The 23,365-nt window shown below is 41.5% G+C and overlaps 1 protein-coding gene across 5 annotated transcripts in view; it reads right to left on the bottom strand.

The window, feature by feature from the left end:
• Positions 1-23,365, bottom strand: part of KMT2E (lysine methyltransferase 2E (inactive)) — a 176,729-nt gene that overhangs the window by 58,114 nt on the left and 95,250 nt on the right. For all 5 annotated transcript variants that reach the window (XM_082254414.1, XM_082254415.1, XM_082254412.1 and 2 more), the window contains 2 exons: positions 19,827-19,991; positions 5,624-5,959 (listed from right to left, as the gene is read on the bottom strand). In XM_082254414.1, coding sequence (XP_082110540.1) covers positions 5,624-5,959; positions 19,827-19,991 — 501 coding nt within the window. The remainder of the gene's footprint in view (positions 1-5,623; positions 5,960-19,826; positions 19,992-23,365) is intronic.

The following is a 23,365-nucleotide window of genomic DNA, read 5'->3' as shown; positions in this document are numbered from 1 at the left end:
AGAGCAAAAGCACAGTATTCAAAGATGCCAAATTAGGTGTAGAAACCTAAAGGCATTTTGACTTCGGCTCCTCCTTATAACCCTACCACACTGAATTCTCAGTTTTGTTGCAGACTTCGTAAAGTAATCAGTGTCAGAAGGGAGGGTGTCCATTGTCCTGTACCTCAAGATGCAGAATTTACACAAGTGTCACAATTCCTCCTAATCGTACAGTACAAAGACTTAGTATTTATAGACCTAGGGATGTCCCCAAGCAACAAATAAGACAGGTGAGTAATAACTAGGCAAACAGAACTGTGCCAACAAGTCCAACAACAAGGATCAACAAACCCAACTTCAGAATACTGCTACAAGAACCTTGTGAACAAAAGCTGCATCCACAGAAGACTGGAACACCACCTTATAAAACTTAAAAAAGTTATGAATAAAGGACCAGATGGCAACCTTACAAAGCTGGGCCACAGAGGCTTTGTGCTGGAATAGCCAGGAAACACCAACTTGGTGGAGTGTGTACATAAAAGCAGAGGAATTTTCTTTAGAGTGTAATATCTAGCGATAGTGGTTGTGAGGTATGTCCAGGCAATGAAGAGCAACTTCCTTTGGGTGCTTTGCAGCAGAGCACAAAAACGGAAGGACTGTGTATTGAGGTGAAAGACTAATACTTCCTCAGGAAGGAAGGATGGTTTTGGGCTTAGGACACTGTCAAGAATGAGGAAAGGTCCCTCAAGAGAGCCACCAGCTCAGACATACTTCCAACAGATGTGATTGCAACTAAAGGCTACTTTGTGAGACATCTAGGTAGATGTTCCTGATGGGTTTAAAGAGTGGATTCTGCAGGGCAGAATTAACCACTTGCTAACCTTGACTTTTTCTAACATTTGTTTACAAGTAAAAATTGTATGCAACAATTCACTTTCCCAAAGATGCAAAACGAAGTGCGCATGCCAAGACTCGGTCCACACTAGCGCGACTTGTCAGCCTGACAAGTCGCGCTCCCTCGCGGTCCATTGACCGCTACAGGACCCGTTCTAATAGGAGCGACACAAGTCGCTCCGACTTACAAAAAGGGTCCTGTACTACTTCGGGGCGACTTGCATAGACTTCCATTATGTGAAGTCCATGCAAGTCGCTCTGAAGTCGTGGTGCATGGCAATGCACAAGTCGCCCCCGAAGTAGTACAGAGTCGTGTCGCCTTAGTGTGAACCGACTCCAAGTCTCCAACACCAGAGGGGTTATAGATGGATTCTCACCTTAATTTAAGACCTTAAAATTATACAAAGGTCACATGCCTGTTCCCTTTAAAGCCAGGATCAGCTGTGCACTGGCTCTCTGGTGGTTCTTACTCTATTACCAAAACTAGATCAGTCCATAAATCAAACCAAACAAACTAATGGGGCTCTCTTCTGTATGCTAAATGTATCCCTTTTATTAAAAGTGTAACCACACTTACACACGAAAAAACAGCACAAACTTGGGATGCAAACCACAGTCTACTACTGCTCAATCCTAGGTCTGGCTGACAAACCGCTCACTCTGATGGATCAGCCTATTTTCCTTAACAGTCCCTGCTCGCTGTGCCGTGTGACATAAGGCGCGCTGCCCTACCAGTTACATAAAAAAAAATTACTTCATCAAGGGGGAATCCTTTTATGTAATGCATAGGAAAGAGGGTTTTGGGGTAGACTTTGTAGGCCAAATCTTACACCAAAAAGAAGGGATGAACTTGAAGCCTACATAGAGAGGTTAGGTGTTCTGTGTTTGAAAGCTGTAGAGACTCCTAAGGAAGGGGTTTTTGGAATCTGCTTCAGTAGAATTAAAACCTCCCTCCCTCTACATCTTTTATTTCAACAATGAAGACCAAGTCTAGTTTTCATCAACGTTGACTGTCTGTAGACCTTTGTATGTAGTAATGTATATACTGTGTGCAAAATTAGGCAAGTTTTCTTTTTGAGGATTAATTTTATTAACTACCTCTTTCTCTAAAGCCTCTGGGCCCTGGGGGTCGTTTTTCTTTTGTTTTGCCTTTTCCTTTAATTTTAAAATTGCACATCATTGATCCCTTTTCACACTTTTGCTTTATTGCCCACTTAGCATTTTCTCTGAGCATCAGATATACATATATATACACACATATATATATATATATATTATATATATATATATATATATATATATATATATTTTTTTTTTTTTTTTTTTTTAACTCAGGCTCATTCCTATTGTTACTACTTGATACCCCTACTTATTACAAAGTATTATATTTCTTTTATTTATTTTATTGATTGCTGATACTATTTATATACACTTTAGAAACTAGTCTGATACATAGATAGGTCTCCTATAGCCATCACCATGTTGGTTTGTGCTTGCGTATGGCTCGGTTTGTCCTGCCGGGCAGTTGTGGATCAGAGGCCCGCAGCTCCCAGGATAGACATTTCCAGTGGCAGCCAATGGAACAAGAGCATGCAAGTTCTTTAACAGATTTTTAAGTATAGGCTCCTTAGTGTTTTACGTTAGTACAACATTATCTACTATCTTTATTACATGCCATAAACCTTTTATTTCATAGAAATTATGTATTGCATCAACCCCTGAGGAAGTGAATGGTTGTTCACGAAACGTGTTGGACTACCAGGATGCAATTTTTTTTATCTACCATGGATTGTTCTATGGAATACTGTACTTGACTATGAATATATAATATACTGTGTATAACATCCCAAATCTGTTTGACAATACGGTACTTGTCTGTTCATTTGTCGTACCTATAAATTTACACTTTATATTTCATCACTGGGCGTGCCGCACCTCATTTTAAAGTCCCAAGGGCTAACCTTTGCAACTTTCTATGTGCGTCATGGGGTGCATCAGACCATATTTTTTTTTTTATTACGTTTCATTAACTACAGGGCTCTCGGTCAATCCAAAATGTTAAAGCTCAAACATGAATATTTAAGAAAGTAAAAAGTGAGGTTTTGGATTTAAGAGAATATCTATGCGTGCACAATTATTGGGCAACTATTAGCGTGCAGAATTATGCAACTAAATGAAAAGTAAAATGAAACATTTTCCCATCTCACTCTTTTTTCCTCTGTTAAATTGATATTTCGAAACAACTCAAAATTTACAAATAAACATTCTGAAATTTTAGAAACCATTATAGTCACCCTTCTTTTCGATAAAAGAGTGTAAATTTCTTGATCTGTTGACGATCAACTTTTAGTGCAGCAGCAGCAACCACAGCCTCCCAGACACTGTTCAGAGAGGTGTACTGTTTTTCTTCACTGTAAATCTCCAGGGCCCAAAAGGTTCTCAATAGGATTTAGGTCAGGTGAGGAAGGGGGCCATGTCGTCATGCTTTCATATTCAAGACCTTTACTGTATTTAAGACCTTTACTGCCTAGCCATGCAGTGGAGCACTTTGATGCATGCAATGGAGCGCTTCCTGCATAAAATATCATGGTATTCTTGAAAGATGCAGACTTTCCTGCTCCACTGCTGGAAGAAAGTGTCTTCTAAAAACTGTCAGTAAAGTTTGGGAGTTTATTTGAAAAGGTCAAAACTATTGAATCTTTAATAATACCAGCACATACCAGTAACCCACCTCCACCTTGCTGGCGTCTGAGTTGCAGTGGAGCCCTGTGCCCCTTAGTGATTCAGCCACAGGCCCATTCATCTGGTCCGTAAGAGTCACTCATTTCATTGGTCCATAAAACCTTTGAAAAATCTGTCTTCAGATATTTCTTGACCCAGTCTGGACATTTTAACGTATGTGTCTTGTTCAGTGGTGGTAATGTTTCAGCTTTCTTTACCCTGGGCCATGTCTCTGAGCACTGAACACCTTGTACATCTGGGCATTCCAGGTAGGTTGCAGTTCTAGAATATGACAGCATTGGAGGATAACGGGTTCCTGGTAGCTTCATGTTTGATTCTTCTCAAATCTTTGGCAGTTAATTTGCATCTTTTTCTCAACATGTTCCTTGCGACCCTGTTGACTATTTGCAATAGAAAGTTTGATGGTTCTGTTGTCACACCCCAATATCTTAGCAATTTCAAGCGTTTAACAATTGGACTTTTCAGAGTCAGTTAAATCTGTTTTTGGCCCATTTTGCCTGAAGCAGCTGCCTAAAAAATTATGCATACCTTGATATAGGGTGTTGATCTCCTCAGGCCACACACTCCGTTACACAAATACACATTACCTGACATGCGTAAATCTAAGAAGCATTCAAGTTTATACAGCTGGGAGTTGGACAATAAGCATAAAAATTATGATTTGGACATATGCAAACAAATATGGTATGGAACATTTCTGATCCCTTTGGCCCACATAGCTTTGCGCAGCCTGGTGTCAATATGCACATCAGAGGAAAGCATCTTTCATTGCGAATTTCCTTCAGAGCACGGGAGTGCACGTCTTGAAGCCAACTCCGTGGATCCACTAGTGAATATTGATGGTATATTCCCTATTAACTTTATTGATGGCAGAGCAGCCCTTTTCCCTGCCTTCTTTGCTGGCACATCCGTCTTCTAGGGACAATGACGGAAAGTCTGCGACATTTTATGAATTTGTCATTTGCCTCCCCAAAAAGAAGTCTGCCTTGAAAGAGTAAACTTAAAAAAAAAAAATCTGCACTACACGTGCGCCAATCAGTATAATGATCGAGGAGTCAGCACCAGGGGATGAGGAGAGGCTCCCACTGCCAAAATGGGCGCCCACAGGACTCCACTGTCATGGCTGTCGCTATTTCCAATGGAAAACCACACCAAAATGGCCGCCGGACTGCACAAACATGGCCACCATGTATAGAAACACACAGGCTACAACAAAATGGCGGCACCATGGGGCTTACAGGGACCCAGGAGGGAGACCAGGCCTCAACGACAGATCTAGGCAGGACGGTGGGCCCTGACACCAGGTACATTCTGGAAATTTGTCTCATCGCCTGTTCTAGGGCATCTACACAAAAGAGCAAGATGTAATTGCTGTACATAATTTGAAGAAGCTCTAAAGGCTGAAGGTTTTTTTTTTTTTCTTCTTTTTTTTACCTTTATGCAGTCCTGCGCCCCAGGAGCTGTTACCCAATGCAAGTTCTGCTTCTAGTTATGAGTGGGGTAGGGGGCACGTCCATAAAAGCTTGCTTTTTTCACTTTTTTTATTTTTATTTTTTAAAAAACCTTTATCCAAAAAGGAAATAACTGCTTAACTGAAGTTAAGCTTCAGTTTTAGTGTGTCAAAATCTGCTAGTGCATCTAACACTCCCCATCCCCTGGACTGGCAATGCTGCTGTCCAAAGGTGCACCCATTCTCCTTCATCCAGAGTGGGGCACAGGAGGAGTGTTACTGGCCAGATCAATAGATAAAAACAGAGGGAAAAAAGCCCCCAAAAAAAAAAAAAAAAGAAAATTAATGCAGCCATCACATCTAATGATTGGTAAACTGCAATATATTACAACTTTGGTTTTGGGTTTAATGCAGCTTTAAACAATGACCACACATTTCTAGGGCAGTGTCCCTTGCCACCATCCCAGAAGTTAGGATAACAGATATATGCTTTAACAAAAAAAACAAAAATTTAAGCTAGCTACAATTTAGGATGCTTGGCTTACCAGAAAAACATACCTTTTTTGTTTTGGGGTATTTAGATGTGCATTTGTTTTGTGCAACTGAATCAAGATCTGTAACTTCATCATTATCTGCAGTTGCAGCCACTGTTGTGGTAGAAGAATTCTCACTAACAGGCTCTTCCACAAGTGTATTAGTCTCAGTTTCCACTTGCTGTGGTGTGACCTCAACATCTGGGGAGGAAGGCTGGACATCTGAGCAGGAGCTTATAGTTCTGTGCCGCCGGCGCTGCTGCCCAATGTGAGTTCTGCTTCTGGTAAAACTTTTCCTTTGTTTTGTCCTGTTTATTTTAGCAGGAGTAGGCTTGCTGACAGGTTCTTCTTTCACTGGTTCCTAGAATTTTCAAGAAAAACACATGCTTTCATATTTTATAATGTTCTGTACAGCATTGCAACACTAAACTTTAATATTGTAAAGGAACAAAGAAGCTTATAAACAGCTGCATTAGTAACAAGTAATGGCAAGGAAGAATAGAACACCTTATAAGATGGGCCTTTATTTCCTTCTTCATTCACGCCATACTTTGTATATCAATTGCGCGTGCGTATGTGCGTGTGCTTTATATTCTAGACATACACACATTCACCAGCCACATTATTATTAGGTACACCCGTTCAATTGTTTGGTAACACAAATTGCTAAAGCAGCTAATCGCATAGCAGCAACTCAATGCATTTAGGAATCTAAACGTGGTGAGACGACTTTCTGAAGTTCAAACCGAGCATCAGAAAGGGGGAAGAAAGGGGATTTAGGAGACTCTGAACGTGGCATGGTTGTTGGTGCCAGACGGGCTGGTCTGAGTATTTCAAAAACTTCTGATCTACTGAGATTTTCTGCACGACCATCTCTAGGGTTTACAAAGAATGGTCCAAAAGAGAAAATATCCAGTCAGCAGCAGTTGTGTGGATGAAAATGCCTTGTTGATGTCAAAAGGAGAACGGCAGACTGGTAAGAGAAGACAGAAAGGCAATAGTAACTCAAATACCCACTCGTTAGAACCAAGGCATGCAGAATATCTCTGAATGCACAAGACGTCGAACCTTGAAGCAGATGGGCTACAACGGCAGAAGGCAACTCCTGTCATCTAAAAACGGGAAAGCAAAATTGGACAATAGAAGATTGGAACAACATTGCCGCCTGGTGTGACGAGTCTCGATTTCAGCTGTGACATTCAGATGGTAGGGTCAGAATTTGGGGTAAACATGAAAGCATGGATCCATCCTACCTTGTAGCAACAGTCAGGCTGGTGGTGTAATGGTGTGGGGAAATTTTCTTGGCACACTTTGTGCCTCTTAGTACCAACTAAGCATTATATACACATATACATACACACACACATACACACACACACACACACACAGTTGGGCAAAAGAGTATTTAGTCAGCCACCAATTGTGCAAGTTCTCCCACTTAAAAAGATGAGAAAGAGGCCTGTAATTTTTATCATAGGTACACTTCAACTTTGAGAGAGAGAGAGAATGAGTGGAAAGAATCCAGAAAATCACATTGTAGGATTTCTAATGAATTAATTGGTAAATTCCTCAGTAAAATAAGTATTTGGTCACCTACAAACAAGCAAGATTTCTGGTTCACAGACCTGTAACTTCTTTAAGAGGCTCCTCTGTCCTCCACTCGTTACCTGTATTAATGGCATCTGTTTGAACTTGTTATCAGTATAAAAGGACACCAGAAACCAAATTGTAGACCTGCACTAGGCTAGGAAGACAATCTGCAATAGGCAAGCAGCTTGGTGTGAAGAAATTAACTGTGGGAGCAATTATTAGAAAATGGAAGACATACAAGACCACTGATAATCTCCCTCAATCTGGGGCTCCACACAAGATCTCACACCGTGGGGTCAAAATGATAACAAGAACGGTGAGCAAAAATCCCAGAACCACACGGGGGACCTAGTGAATGACTTGCAGAGAGCTGGGACCAAAGTAACAAAGGCTACCATCAGTAACACACTACGCCGCCATGGACTCAAATCCTGCAGTGCCAGACGTGTCCCCCTGCTTAAGCCAATACATGTCTGGGCCCATCTGAAGTTTGCTAGAGAGCATTTGGATGATCCAGAAGAGGATTGGGAGAATATCATATGGTCAGATGAAGCCAAAGTAGAACTTTTTGGTAAAAACTCAACTCGTCGTGTTTGGAGAAGAAAGAATGCCGAGTTGCAGACAAACACCACCATACCTACTGTGAAGCATGGGGGTGGAAACAATGCTTTGGGGCTGTTTTTCTGCAAAGGGACCAGAACGACTGATCCATGCAAAGGAAGAATGAATGGGGCCAGGTATCGTGAGATTTTGAAAGAAAAGCTCCTATCAGCAAAGGCATTGAAGATGAAACGTTGCTGGGTCTTTCATTATGATGCCAATCCCAAACACACCGTCCGGGTAACGAAGGAGTGGCTTTGTAAGAAGCATTTCAAGGTCATGGAGTGGCCTAGCCAGTCTCCAGATCTCAACCCCATAGAAAACAGTTGGGAGTTGAAAGTCCATGTGGCCCAGCGATCGCCCCAAAACATCACTGCTCTAGAGGAGATCCGCATGCATGAGCCAAAAACCAGCAACAGTGTGTGAAAAGTATTGAGATTTACTTTTATTGACCAAATACTTATTTTCCATCATCATTTGCAAATAAATTCTTTAAAGACAATGTGATTTTCTGGACTGTTTTTTCTCATTTTGTCTCTCCTAGTTGAAGTATACCTATGATGAAAATTACAGGCCTCTCATCTTTTAAGTGGGAGAACTTGCACAATTGGTGGCTGACTAAATACATTTTTGCCCAACCGTGTTCTCTTGTATTTATTGATGTGACTGCTGACAAAAGCAGCAGGATGAATTCTGAAGTGTTTCGGGCAATATCTGCTCATATTCAGCCAAATGCTTCAGAACTCATTGGACAACGCTTCACAGCACAGATGGACAATGACCCAAAGCATACTGCGAAAGCAACTAAAGAGTTTAAGGGAAAGAAGTGGAATGTTATGCAATGGCCAAGTCAATAACCTGACCTGAATCCGATTGAGCATGCATTTCACTTGCTGAAGACAAACTGAAGGGAAAATGCCCGAAGAACAAGCAGGAACTGAAGACAGTTGCAGTAGAGGCCTGGCAGAGAATCACCAGGGATGAAACCCAGCATTTGGTGAGGTCTATGCGTTCCAGACTTCAGGCTGTAATTGACTGCAAAGGATTTGCAACCAAGTATTAAAAAGTGAAAGTTTGATTTATGATTGTTAATCTGTCCCATTACTTTTGGTCCCTTAAAAAGTGGGAGGCACATATACAAACTGTTGTAATTCCTACACCGTTCACCTGATTTGGATGTAAATACCCTCACATTAAAGCTGAAAGTCTTCAGCTAAAGCACATCTTGTTTGTTTCATTTCAAATCCATTGTAGTGGTGTATAGAGCCAAAAAGATTAAAACTGTGTTGATGTCCCAATATTTATGGACCTGACTGTAAACACATACATACGCGCATGCACACACACACACACTGCTTTTGGTATACATGTAGTGCTGCAACACTGTATGTGTGCGAATGTACCGCTTTTCTATGCTGTTACATTGTTTTGTACTGCATTATATACTTTACCAAATTGTATATTATATATATATATATATATATATATATATATATATATATATACACACACACACACACACATATATATATATACACACATATACATACATATACATACATACACACACATACACATATACACACATACATACCAGGGCAAGACATTTTTACTATTTAAAAGAGCATGCGTCTGCATGGGTACGTTTTCTCTTTCTTCAAAAAACATTCCTATACATCCTGAAAAATGCAGGAGTTAAGTGCAACTATGTTTAACATTGATGACTTCTATTCACCTCACAGTGCTTGTCAACTATTACAGTATATAAATAGTAAGAAAGCGAGGCCAGAACACATTGGCCCCATAAAAGACAACAAAGGGAATCAGGCCACAGAGGACAGAGAGAAGGCGAAAGTGTAAATAATTTCTTCTCTTCTGTCTTCACAAAAGAATTGGGGGGGCTCCACTAACCCAGCTTGTAATGCTAAATTAAATAATTCACCTCAGGAAGTACCCCCATGGTTAAAAGAAGACTGACTTAGAACTAAACTAGAGAAACTTAACATAAATAAATCACCGGGCTGGATGGCTTGCACCCGAGGGTTCTTAAAGAGCTCAGCCAGGTGATAGCCAGGCCATTATTCTTGCTCTTTAAGGATAGCCTACAGACTGGTATGGTGCCAGCTGATTGGAAAAAAGCCAACATGGTACCAATATGTAAAAAAGAGCCGATTATATATATATATATATATATATATATATATATATATATATATATATATATATATATATCACGGGTAACTAAAGGCCGGTCAGCCTAACATCAGTAGTCTGCAAGACTTTGGAGGGGATGTTAAGAGACTACATACAAGACTTTAGTAATGAGAAGGGTATTAGTAGTAATCAGCATGGACTCATGAAAAATCGTTCTTGCCAGACCAATTTATTAACCTTCTACGATGAGGTGAGTTGCCATATAGACAAAGGAAAGCCTGTGGGTTTGGTGTATCTGGACTTTGCAAAGGCATTTGACACAGTTCCCCACAAACGCTTACTGTACAAACTAAGGTACATAGGTATGGACCATAGGGTGAGTACCTGGATAGAGAACTGGCTCCAGGGGAGCGTCCAGAGGGTGATAAATGGGGAGTACTCAGATTGGGCCTTGTGCAAAGTGGGATCCCCCAAGGTTCTGTCCTGGGACCAATCCTGTTTAATTTATTCATAAACGACCTAGAGGAGGGGGATATCTAGCAGAATCTCTGCATTTGCGGATGATACTAAACTAAGCATGCCAATATCTTCGATTCAGGATGTGGAAACCATACAAGCAGACCTGAACAAAATAATGGGGTGGGCAACTACATGGCAGATGAGGTTTAATGTTGAGAAATGTAAAGAAATGCACTTGGGCGTCAGAAACATGAAAGCAAGCTACTCACTAGGGGGGGATCCTCTGGGTGAATCTAAGATGGAAAAGGACCTGTGGGTCCTAGTGGACAACAGGCTTGGCAGTGGCATGCAATGCCAAGCCGCTGCAAGCAAAGCCAACAAAATACTGGCATGTATAAAAAAAAGGGGATTCACTCCAGAAATAAAGAGATTATTCTCCCACTCTACAAGAGACTGGTCCGGCCACATCTGGAGTATTCTATCCAGTTCTGGGCACCGGTCCTCCACAAGCAGTAGTATCAGCAGGGAGCATCGATAGCTTCAGAAAAAACTATTATATGGGCACCTTAAAGACCACAACATAAGGGGGTATACAATGTACGGTTAACACACACACACACACACGAACTGGATGGACTGATGTCTTTTTTCAACCTCACTATGTACAGCAAGGTAATAAGCAACAAATGAATTAAATACAGCAATCGTTATCCTTAACTTTAAAAAGGCCTGATGTAGCCAAAGTTTCATGAAAGTAAAACATTAATCTGACATAATTTCAATACTCTTGTATGTAGGAATTTCAATACTCTTGTATGTAGGAAGTCATAGTAATCGTGTAGAACATTACCCTCAAAAGCCAAAGTGCGGGGGGCATGGCTTGGCTCATGGAGCAGTAAGACGTGTCAACACTCAACATAGCTCCCGGTCCTTCGCCTACAGTGGGACACTTAGCTTCTGAATACCTCCTCACTCCTCCACAGAAGGGTAACCCTAAGCACAAGGACCCCAAGAAGCAGACCGGGAGACAGTCGAGCGGCGACCAGGGGCATTTTTTTCAAAAGATCTTCGGCTGCACATATCAGACAGCAGGCCTGTAAGATGGCGCCGGTGCCCGCCTCCCCAGCATGCTTCGACTTGGCTGCTGAACTGCAGGTGAGCATTAATGGACGCTCACTCTTGAGGCCTCCGGTCATCTCTCTGGGCATTCGGTTAGCCTCTTACAATTGTCACTCTGATAGGGGGGATGGATGGGATATGGAGTCACAGATCCGCTCCCTGGACACATACATCAGATCTTTACCCACTAAATCTAACTTTGAAACGTATGTGCACCGTATGGAAAAGACCTACAGGGAGGAGATTAAGGACCCTAAAGATATTTGGGTCCGTATGGAGGACCTGGAGACTACTACAGATATCTTACATAAAGCCCTGCAATCACATGAGGAAACTCTGAACTCAAATACCACCTTGATACAACTTATGTACCAACAAGACGAGGCTGAGAATAGGAACAGGCGTAATATACGTCTCAGAAGTATGCCCGAAACAGAGGAACACAAAGCTCTAGCTGCAATGGTAACGGCCATATTTAACCAACTATTGCAAAAGCCTAGGGACACTCCCATTGAGTTGGGACAGAATGCATAGAACCTCAGGCCCAAGACACCGAGTCTTCTTTGGTGAGGGATACCCTATGCAGAGTGCACTTTTACAAGATCAAGGAGGCAATTATAAAAAGGCAGCCAGCACTCAGGATACCATCCTCTTTAATGACACCCGGTCATGCTACTCCCGGATTTATCCCGCCAAACCCTGACAATGAGAAAGGCCCTGAAACAGCTCATACAGATGCTCATAGATCGCAATATCAAAAACCAATGGCGGTTCCCTTTCCAGCTACGGGTGCGCCACGGGAGATCAACCAACTTTCATCAGCACTCTGGAACTACCCCAAGGGTCTCTCCCAGATTGGCCATTCTCTCCAGCAACCCCAGGCCTCCCCTACCTGCCACAATGGCAGAAGCAAGGGAAGAAGCGACGCTCCAGCCCTTCATCCCAAAGACCTCATGATAATTGGCTCTCTATGATCATGTGCCACACTCAGAGGCTTCCTCTGCTATGGAACTTTGTCCTACCTGGAGACAGAGCCACGGCTCTACACCAGTGTTAATTTTGTCGACTAAAACGTTTTCGTCGACTAAATTAACACAATTTTAGTCAACTAAAATACTACTAAAACTAAAACAATTCAGATGCCTAAAATACAACAAACTAAAATGGCATTTTAGTCTTAAGACTAAAATACGACTAAAACGGCATTTTAGTCAAAAGACTATAACTAAATCGAAATTTGCTGCCAAAATTAACACTGGTGCATGCTCAAAGCTTAATACCATAAATAATAACATATTAGATTTTGCACTCCAGGACCCGCAGTAGCATATAATGTGTTTGGAAATTGTAGAGAAATGCTTAAATAATGCATTACAAATTACAATTGAACTACACGCAATCGATTATAGATGACTAAAATTAGTTATAGTCGACTAAAATGTAGGACGTTTTAGTCGAATAAAATGTAGGACGTTTTAGTCGACTAAAATGTACTGGAGTTTTAGTCGACTAAATACGACTAAAACTAAAACACTTGCAGAAGACTAAAATGGGACTAAAAACTAAAATACCATTTTAGTCCTACGACTAAGATTAAAACTAAATTGAAATTTGCTGCCAAAATTAACACTGCTCTACACCTGACCCTCCCTGGGTCCTGCTGTGGATTGTCTCTTATGTTGACGTTACTTTTCTTCAGTCTCTAATGTCCCCTATAGTTATGTTACCCTTTTTCAATCCTGCCTGTTTTGTTTGGTGCACATACCCTGGGTTGTTCCCTCCGCGCCGCATAGATAGCGGAGGGAGAGATTGCTTCATTACTCTTGTCCCCTGATACTATAGTGCCACTTAGTGGCCTGTTTTACTTTACTTCAGGGCGGTCTCCCTCTTCCCGTGGCTCATACCTTATCTTGTATGGCGAAGGCTAAGGGGGACGCAGCCTTCACATTTTCTTTTATTTACCCTTTTACTTCTTTCCTCATCTTTTTTTCCCCCCTTATTCTTCCGGGCTTCTCAATTCTGGTCTTCCCTGAACCCACTAACACCCTGGGCGTGAGGACCGCCATGGCGGCATGCTGACCACACTTACTACTTCCATGGCTGTAAGTAACCATATTTCTTTCTCATCCAATAACTACAGAGGGCTTAATTTTCCAAGGGAAGCGCAGCCAGGTGTTGTATCACTTCCTAAAGTTACACACTAAAATCCTATTTTTACAGGAGACGCATTTCCGTTCAGGGAAAATCCCAGGCATCCGCAATCGCTTCTACCATACCTGGTACCACAGTACCAGCCCCAAGGCTAAGTCCAGGGGGTCTCCATCACCTTCCATAAATCCTTTGATCCTGAGGTCTTAGGACTATCTTATTGATCCATTTGGCCTTCTTAAAATTAAATCTCAAAACTTCTCTTTTTACAGTTGCAAACATATATGGTCTAGGTAAGTCGTCCGTAACTCACTCCACACTGACACGATTCAGATTACTCCTTCACAGCGCACAACTAGTTGATGTCTGGCGCTTACAACATCCCTTGGAGAGAGACTACAGTTGCTATTCCACTGCCCATAACTCCTATAGACACATAGACTATTTCTTTATATCCCAATCCCTTTTAGATCTTCCCTTTCACACATCCATAGGTAACATCCTGTGGTCAGATCATGCCCTTATACACCTAGAACTAGACCACCTTCCTAAACCCCGCAGAAAATTTTCCTGGCGTTTAGATCATCTGTTCAAAGCCATCGCATCTTTAGAAAACGTACACAAGCAGAATCGAAATCCCTCGGTCTTTGTTGATCTTTCAATTGCATGTTGAGATCTTCAGTTATTGGACTCCTACTCCCTCATTGCGCGAGATAAGGCCCGCCTTTATTAATAATCACCTGCCAACAAATATGGTTAACACTTAGCCAGAGTCCTTCATCCGCACCCCGCACGATGTCATATACAATTCGTACACAAGGCCCAACAAAAGATACACAATACCCAAGGAATCTCAAACGCCATTAGACAATATTATTCCCAACTTTACAACTTACCAAACGCGAGTCTCATAGCACAACCTCCCAACTACCCTCTGCCATGCAATCCTACATATCTGAAACCGCACTCCCCACTGTAGATCCACGAGAATCAACAGAATTAGATAAACCATTATCCGATACGGAGTTCTTAGGCGCTATAAAAAAATCTCAAGTAAGGTAAATGCCCCAGTCCGGATGGCTTTACCTCGAGATTCTACAAACTTCTTACCCCATCGTTGTCTCTGACCAGGGCCTTTAATGCTATAGAGGACAATCACTTAACTTCCAAAGATATGTTGTCTGCCAATATATCTGTCCTTCCCAAGCCAGGCAAAGACCCCTCACAATGTAGTAGCTATAGGCCAATATTCCTTCTTAACCTAGATATAAAATTATTTTCAAAATCCCTTGCTAACCCACCTATCTCCCCTTTTGCCACAACTGATTCATAATAACCAAGTAGGCTTTGTCCCTGGACGTGGGGCTAGGGACAACACCACAAAAACCATCAAATTAATCTTGTTTATTCGACATCACAAACTAAAAGCTTGCCTTCTATCCTTTGATGCAGAATTAATAGTTTAATAGGGTCAACTGGCAATTCTTACACCTATCCCTGACTCAAATAGGATTAGGCCCCCTCCTTTATGATCAAGATTATGTCCCTGCATTCCTGCCCATCTGCGTCGGTCCTAGTTACGGGATCTTCTTCTGATCCCTTTTTTTTATCTCGAACGGCACACGACAGAGATGTCCTCTATCCCCTTACTTTTTGTTATAGTGATTGAGCACCTAGCCCATGCTATACGGCAAAATGACAATTACTGGTATTCAAACTCCCTCCTCACACTAAGATATCTCTCTATGCCGACAAACTTCTTGTCTACATGCAACAACCCCATGTTTCAGCAATTTTAAGCTAAACATTGCCAAAACTGAAGCCCTAAACATATCGCTCCCAAATGACTCACCCAACTTGGTCTTAATTTTCCCTTCCAATTGTCACACACAAGCCTCTCCTATTTAGGTATACTTATTCCTGCCGATCCCTCCCACCTATTTACGCTGAATTACTCTCCCATGCTCCTCCGCATACGTAAGGACCTAGAAGCCTGGTGCGCACTCCCCATACCCTGGTTTGGATGCATCAACACACTAAAAAATGGACATCCTTCCTAAATTGCTCTATCTGTTCCAAACTGTACCTATATTAGCATCCAAAAAATTCTTTATAACACTACGCTCCATGTCCAAACAATTCTTTATAAACACTACGCTCCATGTCCATACGTTTTATTTGGAACAAGGGCCTGTCATGTATCCGCCACAAGCTCCTTACACTAACTAAGTCTCTGGGTGGCGTGGGCCTCCCTGACTTTGAACTTTATCACAGAGCTGCTTTACTGGCACATATACTAGAATGGTTTCCCCATCCTTTTACTAAGGCCTCTTCCATGACTGAACAGGACCATACTGTGGTAGATCTCAGAGCCCTTCTTTGGAGCCATAAAAAACTTCCACAAGCTCCAACCTTTATCTCCCCCAAAGCTGGAGGTCATGCAACTATGGTATAACAGAGGTCTTCAAAGCCTCCTCTCATCCGACCCATCTTCACTCTCATTCTTCGATCCTCAGGGTATGGGAGCTACTACCGTGGGTCCCTTCACACTATCCTCCTGGGCTCTAGCACACTCCTTCGTTCATTATAATTCAGGACAACCAACTTACCTCTTGGATAATTGTGACTGGCTTACCAAGCTGCATATCTCTTCCTTTTGTGTCAGATTATTCGCCACCAATAAACTACACTGACCCTTAACTGAATATGAGTGACAGTGCTCCCTCTCTGAGACACCCAGATATTTGCTCTCCTCGATGTAAAAAACGCTCTAAACCTCCATTCATGGCAGACTACCAACTTACACTCAAGTGTGGGCCAAGGACTTGGGGAGAGAGCTCATGAGTACAGAATGGCAATCCGCCTTTTACTTTATTCACAAATCCACAATCGGTTACGCACAGGAGAAAAATTATAAGGTCATCTCCAGATGGTACAGGGACCCCCTGTCTCTGCATAAGATGTTCCCAGACACCCCAGCCACATGTTGGAGATGCGCCAAATGGAAGGAAATTACCTACATATTTGGTGGGAATGCAACAAGATTAAACCTTTTTGGTTCAACGTTTTTTCTGTGTATACAAAGATGTATCGGAAATTGTTACAATTTACCCCAGAGATAGCACTCCTTTCTATGCTCCCTGGACCGATAGCATCTCAGAAACGCAGCCTGCTCAGTTTGCTCCTATCTGCGGGCACGCCAGTTGATTCCTCAGTTTTGGAAAACAAACACCCCCCTCCTATCCATATGGGTTTCCATGGTCAATGATGTAATGAGGATGGAGGAAATACTTGCGACAGATAATGGTTAGTTTGAAAAAAATGAATTTGTGGTATGTATGGCTCGATTTCTCTACATCCTCTGCACTTAAAGAGTTGCTCTGAAAGACTGCTATTAGGTTTATTTCTGAACTCAGCCATGCCTTACGCCACTTTTGAGAAGCCCATCTCTCTACTACCTTCCCTTCATACTTTATCCCCCCCCCCCTGTATGCTAGTGCCCCTTCATCCCTCCCCCCCCCCCCCCCCGTATGCTAGTGCCCTTTCCTTCCCCCTTCTTACTCTTTTCCATTTCCCCTTACAATAGTATTCATGCAAATGTGAATTATATGACTGAGACGCGATGCACATAGTGCAATCGAAGATGACCACCTCTCTATAGTGTACATTTTGATTTTACTGCATGTTTATTTGCACTTAATTACTTTTGTTAACGCTGTTCGTCTAAGATATTCTTCCTGGTTTTGGGATTACCTATTGAAAATACAATAAAATATAGATTTACCTCCAAAAGCCATAGTGCTGTTAAAGTAGATCTATACTCTTCTCCACTGCAGTGTTGTGATGTCCCGGTGCTCTCACCAGCCTTCGGATGGTGTTTCTGACCCTCAACCATTAAAGATCAGCCAGACCATGATGAGGTAATTCATCTTGGTGAAGGCCAAAAATTGTACACCAAGATGTGCTTTAAAAAAAACTTAGTAAAAATATGTAAAGGCCATTTTAAAAAAAAATTGTGCTTAATCCAGGCCTCCACAAACCCCGGGCGCCAGGTCGCATTTGCGACTAAAATTAGCGACCTGGCGCCTGGGGTGCCCTGCAGGAGGTGTCCTGTCCCTTTTGCGCCCCCACCTTCTTTGCCGAATGCACAGACTTCCACGCCGTCCATAAATTGAGGCCCCGGCTTTTCGGCCTTCTTCTGTGAGATGAGAGGCTAGGGGAACTGGCGCCCTCTTGTGGTGGCCGGGAGTAATGCATGTTCTCAATGCCTTCCTTCTCATCTGCTCTTTGGAAGGAGATGGGAAGTTTTTGCAGGCTTCATCTCTGTCCAGTTACCTTTGCTTAAAAGGTAAGTGGACAGGGAGTGTGGTTATGATTATTAATTTATTTTTAAAATTTTAAAAAATAATAATTTTCTCTCTTTTTTTTTTTAATTATTAAAAAAAATAAACCTTTCAATTCTTATTAAAAAAAAAAAAAAAAAAAATTATTATATATATCTTTTTTTTTTTTTTTTCCTCATCGCCGTGCCACAGCCGAAGGCCCCTTTCACACGGGCTGTCTGATCGGGTCTGCCTGTCAGTTTTTCAGACAGACCTGATCGGACCCTTCATTCTCCTCTATGGAGCGGTAATCTGCCGCCATCTGATCCTGTCCTCCAAAAACAGATGGATGGTGGTTGTATTTTCTATCCATCCCGTGGATCGGATCAGATAGCATCGGAAGGAAAGAGACAGACAGTCTGTTTCCATCCAATTGCGCTATAGAGGAGAGTGGGGTTCTAGTCGTATTTATGTGTAAATTTAGTATCAGTTTTATTAAATAAAGCTTGGTTGTTAGTTTAAAAAAAAAAAAAAACTGGCTCCTAGATTTCAGGCAAATTTGTCAAGCCCTGGCTTAATCTCTTTGTAATCTTTTACATTACATAAAAATACTACGTAGGCACCATACAAGTAATAAATACACATATGGGCCAAAGTTGACATACAGTAGTATATTAGTCTTAAACATGCTGCCAAGTTGTCTTAAGCAAAATCAACCAGATTGCTTCTTATATTTATGCTCTCTAAAACAATGATTGCTTATAAAGGTAACTTGGGAATTATCTTCTTACATTCTGAGCCAACAAGTTTGACAAGTTACCAATATTAAATAAATAAATAGTGCAGCGCCTAATGATGATGAAAAATAATAAATAGATGCACATAGATAATATGAAAGCATATGCAACAATCCAATACAAAATCATAGATGATCATGGCTAGTGTGCATATAAATAATGAAACATGACAGTCCTGAGAAGGATGATCAGGAGTGTTTTGTACCCATCGGTACTTGTGGAGGAGTTGGGGATGTTTACATCTGATAAGTATACATCCATTCCGGCTTAAGAGTTTAAGGAGGTTGATGACCGGTTATCTGCTAAGCTGACACCAGATACTCAATTCTATGCCCGATTGACCTTTCATTAATTTGAAGGTCCACCTCGTCTGGTAAGAGTACCCCGGTTGTTTGCATCACGGTGGTGGATTATTGCTCTACTGTGGGAGCGGCTTCCTATCATCACTTCTCCTTTCACCAGATACAGAGACGGTCTATCATCAGGACTGTCATGTTTCATTATTTATATGCACACTAGCCATGATTATCTATGATTTTGTATTGGATTGTTGTTACATATTCTTTCATATTATCTATGTGCATCTATTTATTAGTTTTCATCATCATTATTAGGCGCTGCACTATTTATTTATTTTGCATTTTTTGGATATGGTTTTCCTTTTATGCTGGCTGCCGTTATTTCATTTTCATTTATCTGTAATTTGCTGAGCACTCATATGCTCAGAGCTGGTCAGTGTTTCTGTCCATTTGTTTATTTTGGGACTAGCGTGGCTTTCTCTCATCCCATTTTCCAATATTAAAAGATTATCTATTACAGACTATGCTGCTGCAACAAATGACTGCCCGTGCTGTGAATGCTAGATCTGCCTGTTCGCAATTTAGAATGAGATCAACAGCTAGCGTTTATTTCTGGCTTATTTATTCTGCACCTTGAAATTCTGACATTTATCCAAATTTTTTTACACCGTCTACAAAGTATGATTTCTTAAAAAATATAGTAGATTAGATCTCACTGTATAAACTATAACTCAAATTACCTGAGGAAGCTCACATTCACTGACAATCTGGAGGTCCTTGGTGTCAGATTTGATGTCAGTTTTAGATGTACTGATTCTCTCTAAGGCTTGTTCTCTCCTTTTTTCCCGCTTTTCTAGTCTTGCAAAAGCTTGAAGAATCGCTTCCATTTTTCTTTCCTCTCTTGTCTAAAAACAGAAAGCACACGTAATTGAGAAAATGTTTTCCATAATTTAAACATTTAAACTTGAAAAAGTTTAGAGTGTAAGAATAACCTCTAACTGCACACAAAGTTTAGCAGCAATACATCAGGCAAAGAATGTTTTAATCTTATAAAAATATTTAAATTACATTTAAAAAGGAGGTGAACTGGCTTGATAACCATTTTCTGCAGGACACCCTTTCAGCGCTTTAATTTACGAAAGTAGTAAAATACTTTCACCCAAAACTCACTTTACTCCTTTAATGGAAAATACAGGTCTAATCAGCAGTATTTATAAAAACTGCCTTTTTTTTTCCAATGATTTATTTATCTTTGGAAAGGAACAGAGAGAATTCTCACATGGCTATCTGAATCATATATATGGAGCAAGAAACTGTATGCATGTTTCAACAGCCACCTCAATAAATGCAAAACAAAAACAAAAACAAAAAAAGGACATGAATAAAAGGCTAGTTTGGAATACAATGACCTTTCCTATTGGTATACCCAGAGCTCGACAAATCCTAGGCGATAGGTCACCAAATTTGCGCCCATTCCCAAGCATGACCAATGCACCAGACGTAGTTCCAGGCACCGATTGCCGAACGCGTGGTCGGCTAGTTTTGAGAGGGCATCTATTGATGTCCTGCCAGAACCCCCAGGGGTGTGTATCGGATGCGCTCTGATAGAGGTTTCCTTTGGACAAAGTTGATCACAGATCGAGGTAAAAAGGGCCAAACACAGTGGCCATTTACCATGTGATCAGCTGTGTCCAATCACAGCTGACCACATTGTAAACAGACTTGCCAGTTAGCAGTAGTTTGACAGGAACATTTACACTGATAAATCAGTGCCCTGATTATCAGTGCCTTCCCCACCAGTGAAGAAAACAAACGAAAACCCCCAGTGGTGATTATATACCACCAAAAGCGGACATTGAGGGCCTCTATTGGAATCTATAACCATTGCTTGAATCTTAGAAGAAAAACAGACCATATTTACTCCCCCAATTAGTCTCTTTGGCCTAACCCTCATTTACCTCACTTTCCATTTGCAAAATAGCTTATTGTGGGCGCGGAGGGGTCTAAAATATGTCCACCACCTATATGAGCAGGGGGTGTTTAAATCCTTCGCACAACTACATAATTAGCTGGGCATCCCCAAAAGGTGGCACTATAGATATTTTAAACTCAGGGAAGCATCTTTAGAATTCAAAATTGGAACGTACATTGCTCTCCTCAGAACATAACATAAGATCTATTAAGTGATAGGCCTACTGCCTCACTATCCAAATTACAAGCAAAATGGTTGACTGATCTCCCAGAACTTACATCGGACAATTGGTAGATTTGTCAATCTTTGACACGGTCATATAAGCCAGGGACAAACTTATCCAACTGCAATATGTTTACAGAGTTTATTATACCCTTAACGACTCTTCCTCATTCACAAACGGGAGGCCCTCGGTGTCCTAAGAGTCAAGCTGAACATTAACTTATTCTTGGCGTTGAGACAAACCATTGGAAGTGACTCAGGCAGAGAAATGAGGCAGCAGACAGAAGTGGCACTCAGTGCTTTGGATAGAGACAGTATAGGAGGATGGGCTTTGTTCAGATTTCATGTCTGAGGTTTACCACCACTTTAAGCTCTCTTTCAATAAACCCACCCAAGTGTCTACGCCTCTTGCATATGCTTACAGAACAGGTTATTCTGCAAGCATGCTTTAAATTAGACTTGCCTAGAGCAATAATATCAACACTAAGTTCAAGCCATTTAAATTGGTTGAATTAAAAATAGAATCATTAAAAATAGTAAGTGACTTTTTACTTCTTACAGTGCTCCACTGACTATACTATATCCTTCTTTGGTAACCTATTATGTACTATGAACTGTGATCCTAACTTACTCTTTAATTCAGATAAATTGTGATAATTATTGCAACTACCCTGTGATTCTAAGTGTAAAATGGTTATTTTGCATACAGTGATTATATTACAGAGTCCACTGACAACATAGTGATTTTGATATTCAAAGATTTGTTTTCCTGCATTCACCGATATACATAAAGCATTTGTTGTTAGTGTAGTATCTGCATAACTCAATCGCACTATATTCAGATACCCAAAAAATCAAACTGATCATTAGTTATGGGCAGACCCAGGGGGGTATATACCCATTCTCCACTAAGCATTCAGTTTTCTTAAAAGCAGTGTCCGAAGAAAGCCAACTCCACAGAGGGGTGGGTGCTGTGTCCGTCAATGATCAAAGAAATGGATTTTATAGTAAGTCAAAAATCCCTTTTTCTCTTTCGCTCATTGACGGACACAGCTCCAAATTCTTCTTAACCACTGGGGCATCCCAAAGCAGTGTTAAACATGAGGGGGGTGAGAAAACATCATAAAAAACATTCCCAAGGCCAACCATAGCCATCCAGGTAACACAGAGCTCAACCATAAACAACTGGAGCTCACCTGAAAAACAATACACCCACAAAGAGGACCAAGGATCTAAAACAGCAGCCAGCAAAACCTTGCGGCCAAAAGAAGCAGCCGCAGATGCCAACACAACCACTTTACAAAAAACTCTGTAAAAAGTGTGCACAGACTACCAGGTGGCCGCCTTGCAAAACCTGCGTCACTGACGCTGGAAGACGGAAAGCCCAGGACTAAGCGTCCTAGTAGAGTGCGCCTACACAGGGAAAGGAGGAACCTGACCCGATGCAATAGGCCTGAAGCACCATCCGTCTGATCCATTTGGAAATGGTCGCAGAAGAAGCAAACAACCCTTAGTGAGGTCCATCTGAGCGCAAATAGAGTTGGACTTCCTAAAAGACTCTGTAGCTGGCAGGTACACCCTAGTTGCCCGGACCACATCCAAGATATGCAAGGCAATTTCCTTCAGATGTTTAGGCCTGGGACACAGGGAAGGCAACACAATGTCTTCATTCAAATGACAGTCAGATCACCTAAGGAAGGAATGATGGACAGAGGCAAAAGAACTACCAAATCCTTGTGAAGCACCATAAAGTAAATGACAAGATAAGGCCTTCAGTTTCTACACCCTGCATGCAGAGGCGATAGCCAAAAGGCGGCCACCTTCTGGGGCAGTGTAAGCAGGAAAATCAAAGAAGCTTCAGATGAGCTGAAAGCACCACATTAAGATTCCAGAATGGCAAGGGAGCCCACACTAAAGGAAGCAAAATGTCAGACACCCTGAAGAAAAGGTACGCACCAGAGAGTGTGTGGCCAAAGGTCATTCGAAAAAGGCTGCCAAATGCCGATACCTGGCCCTTGATGGTACTCAAGGCCAATTTTTGTTCAACCCCCCCCCCCGCTGAAGGAAGGTTAAGATCTGATCCAC

This window comes from Pelophylax lessonae, assembly GCF_965119305.1.
Source record: "Pelophylax lessonae genome assembly, chromosome: 4".
Lineage (NCBI taxonomy): Eukaryota > Metazoa > Chordata > Amphibia > Anura > Ranidae > Pelophylax > Pelophylax lessonae.
This window is presented reverse-complemented; position numbering and strand designations above follow the sequence as displayed.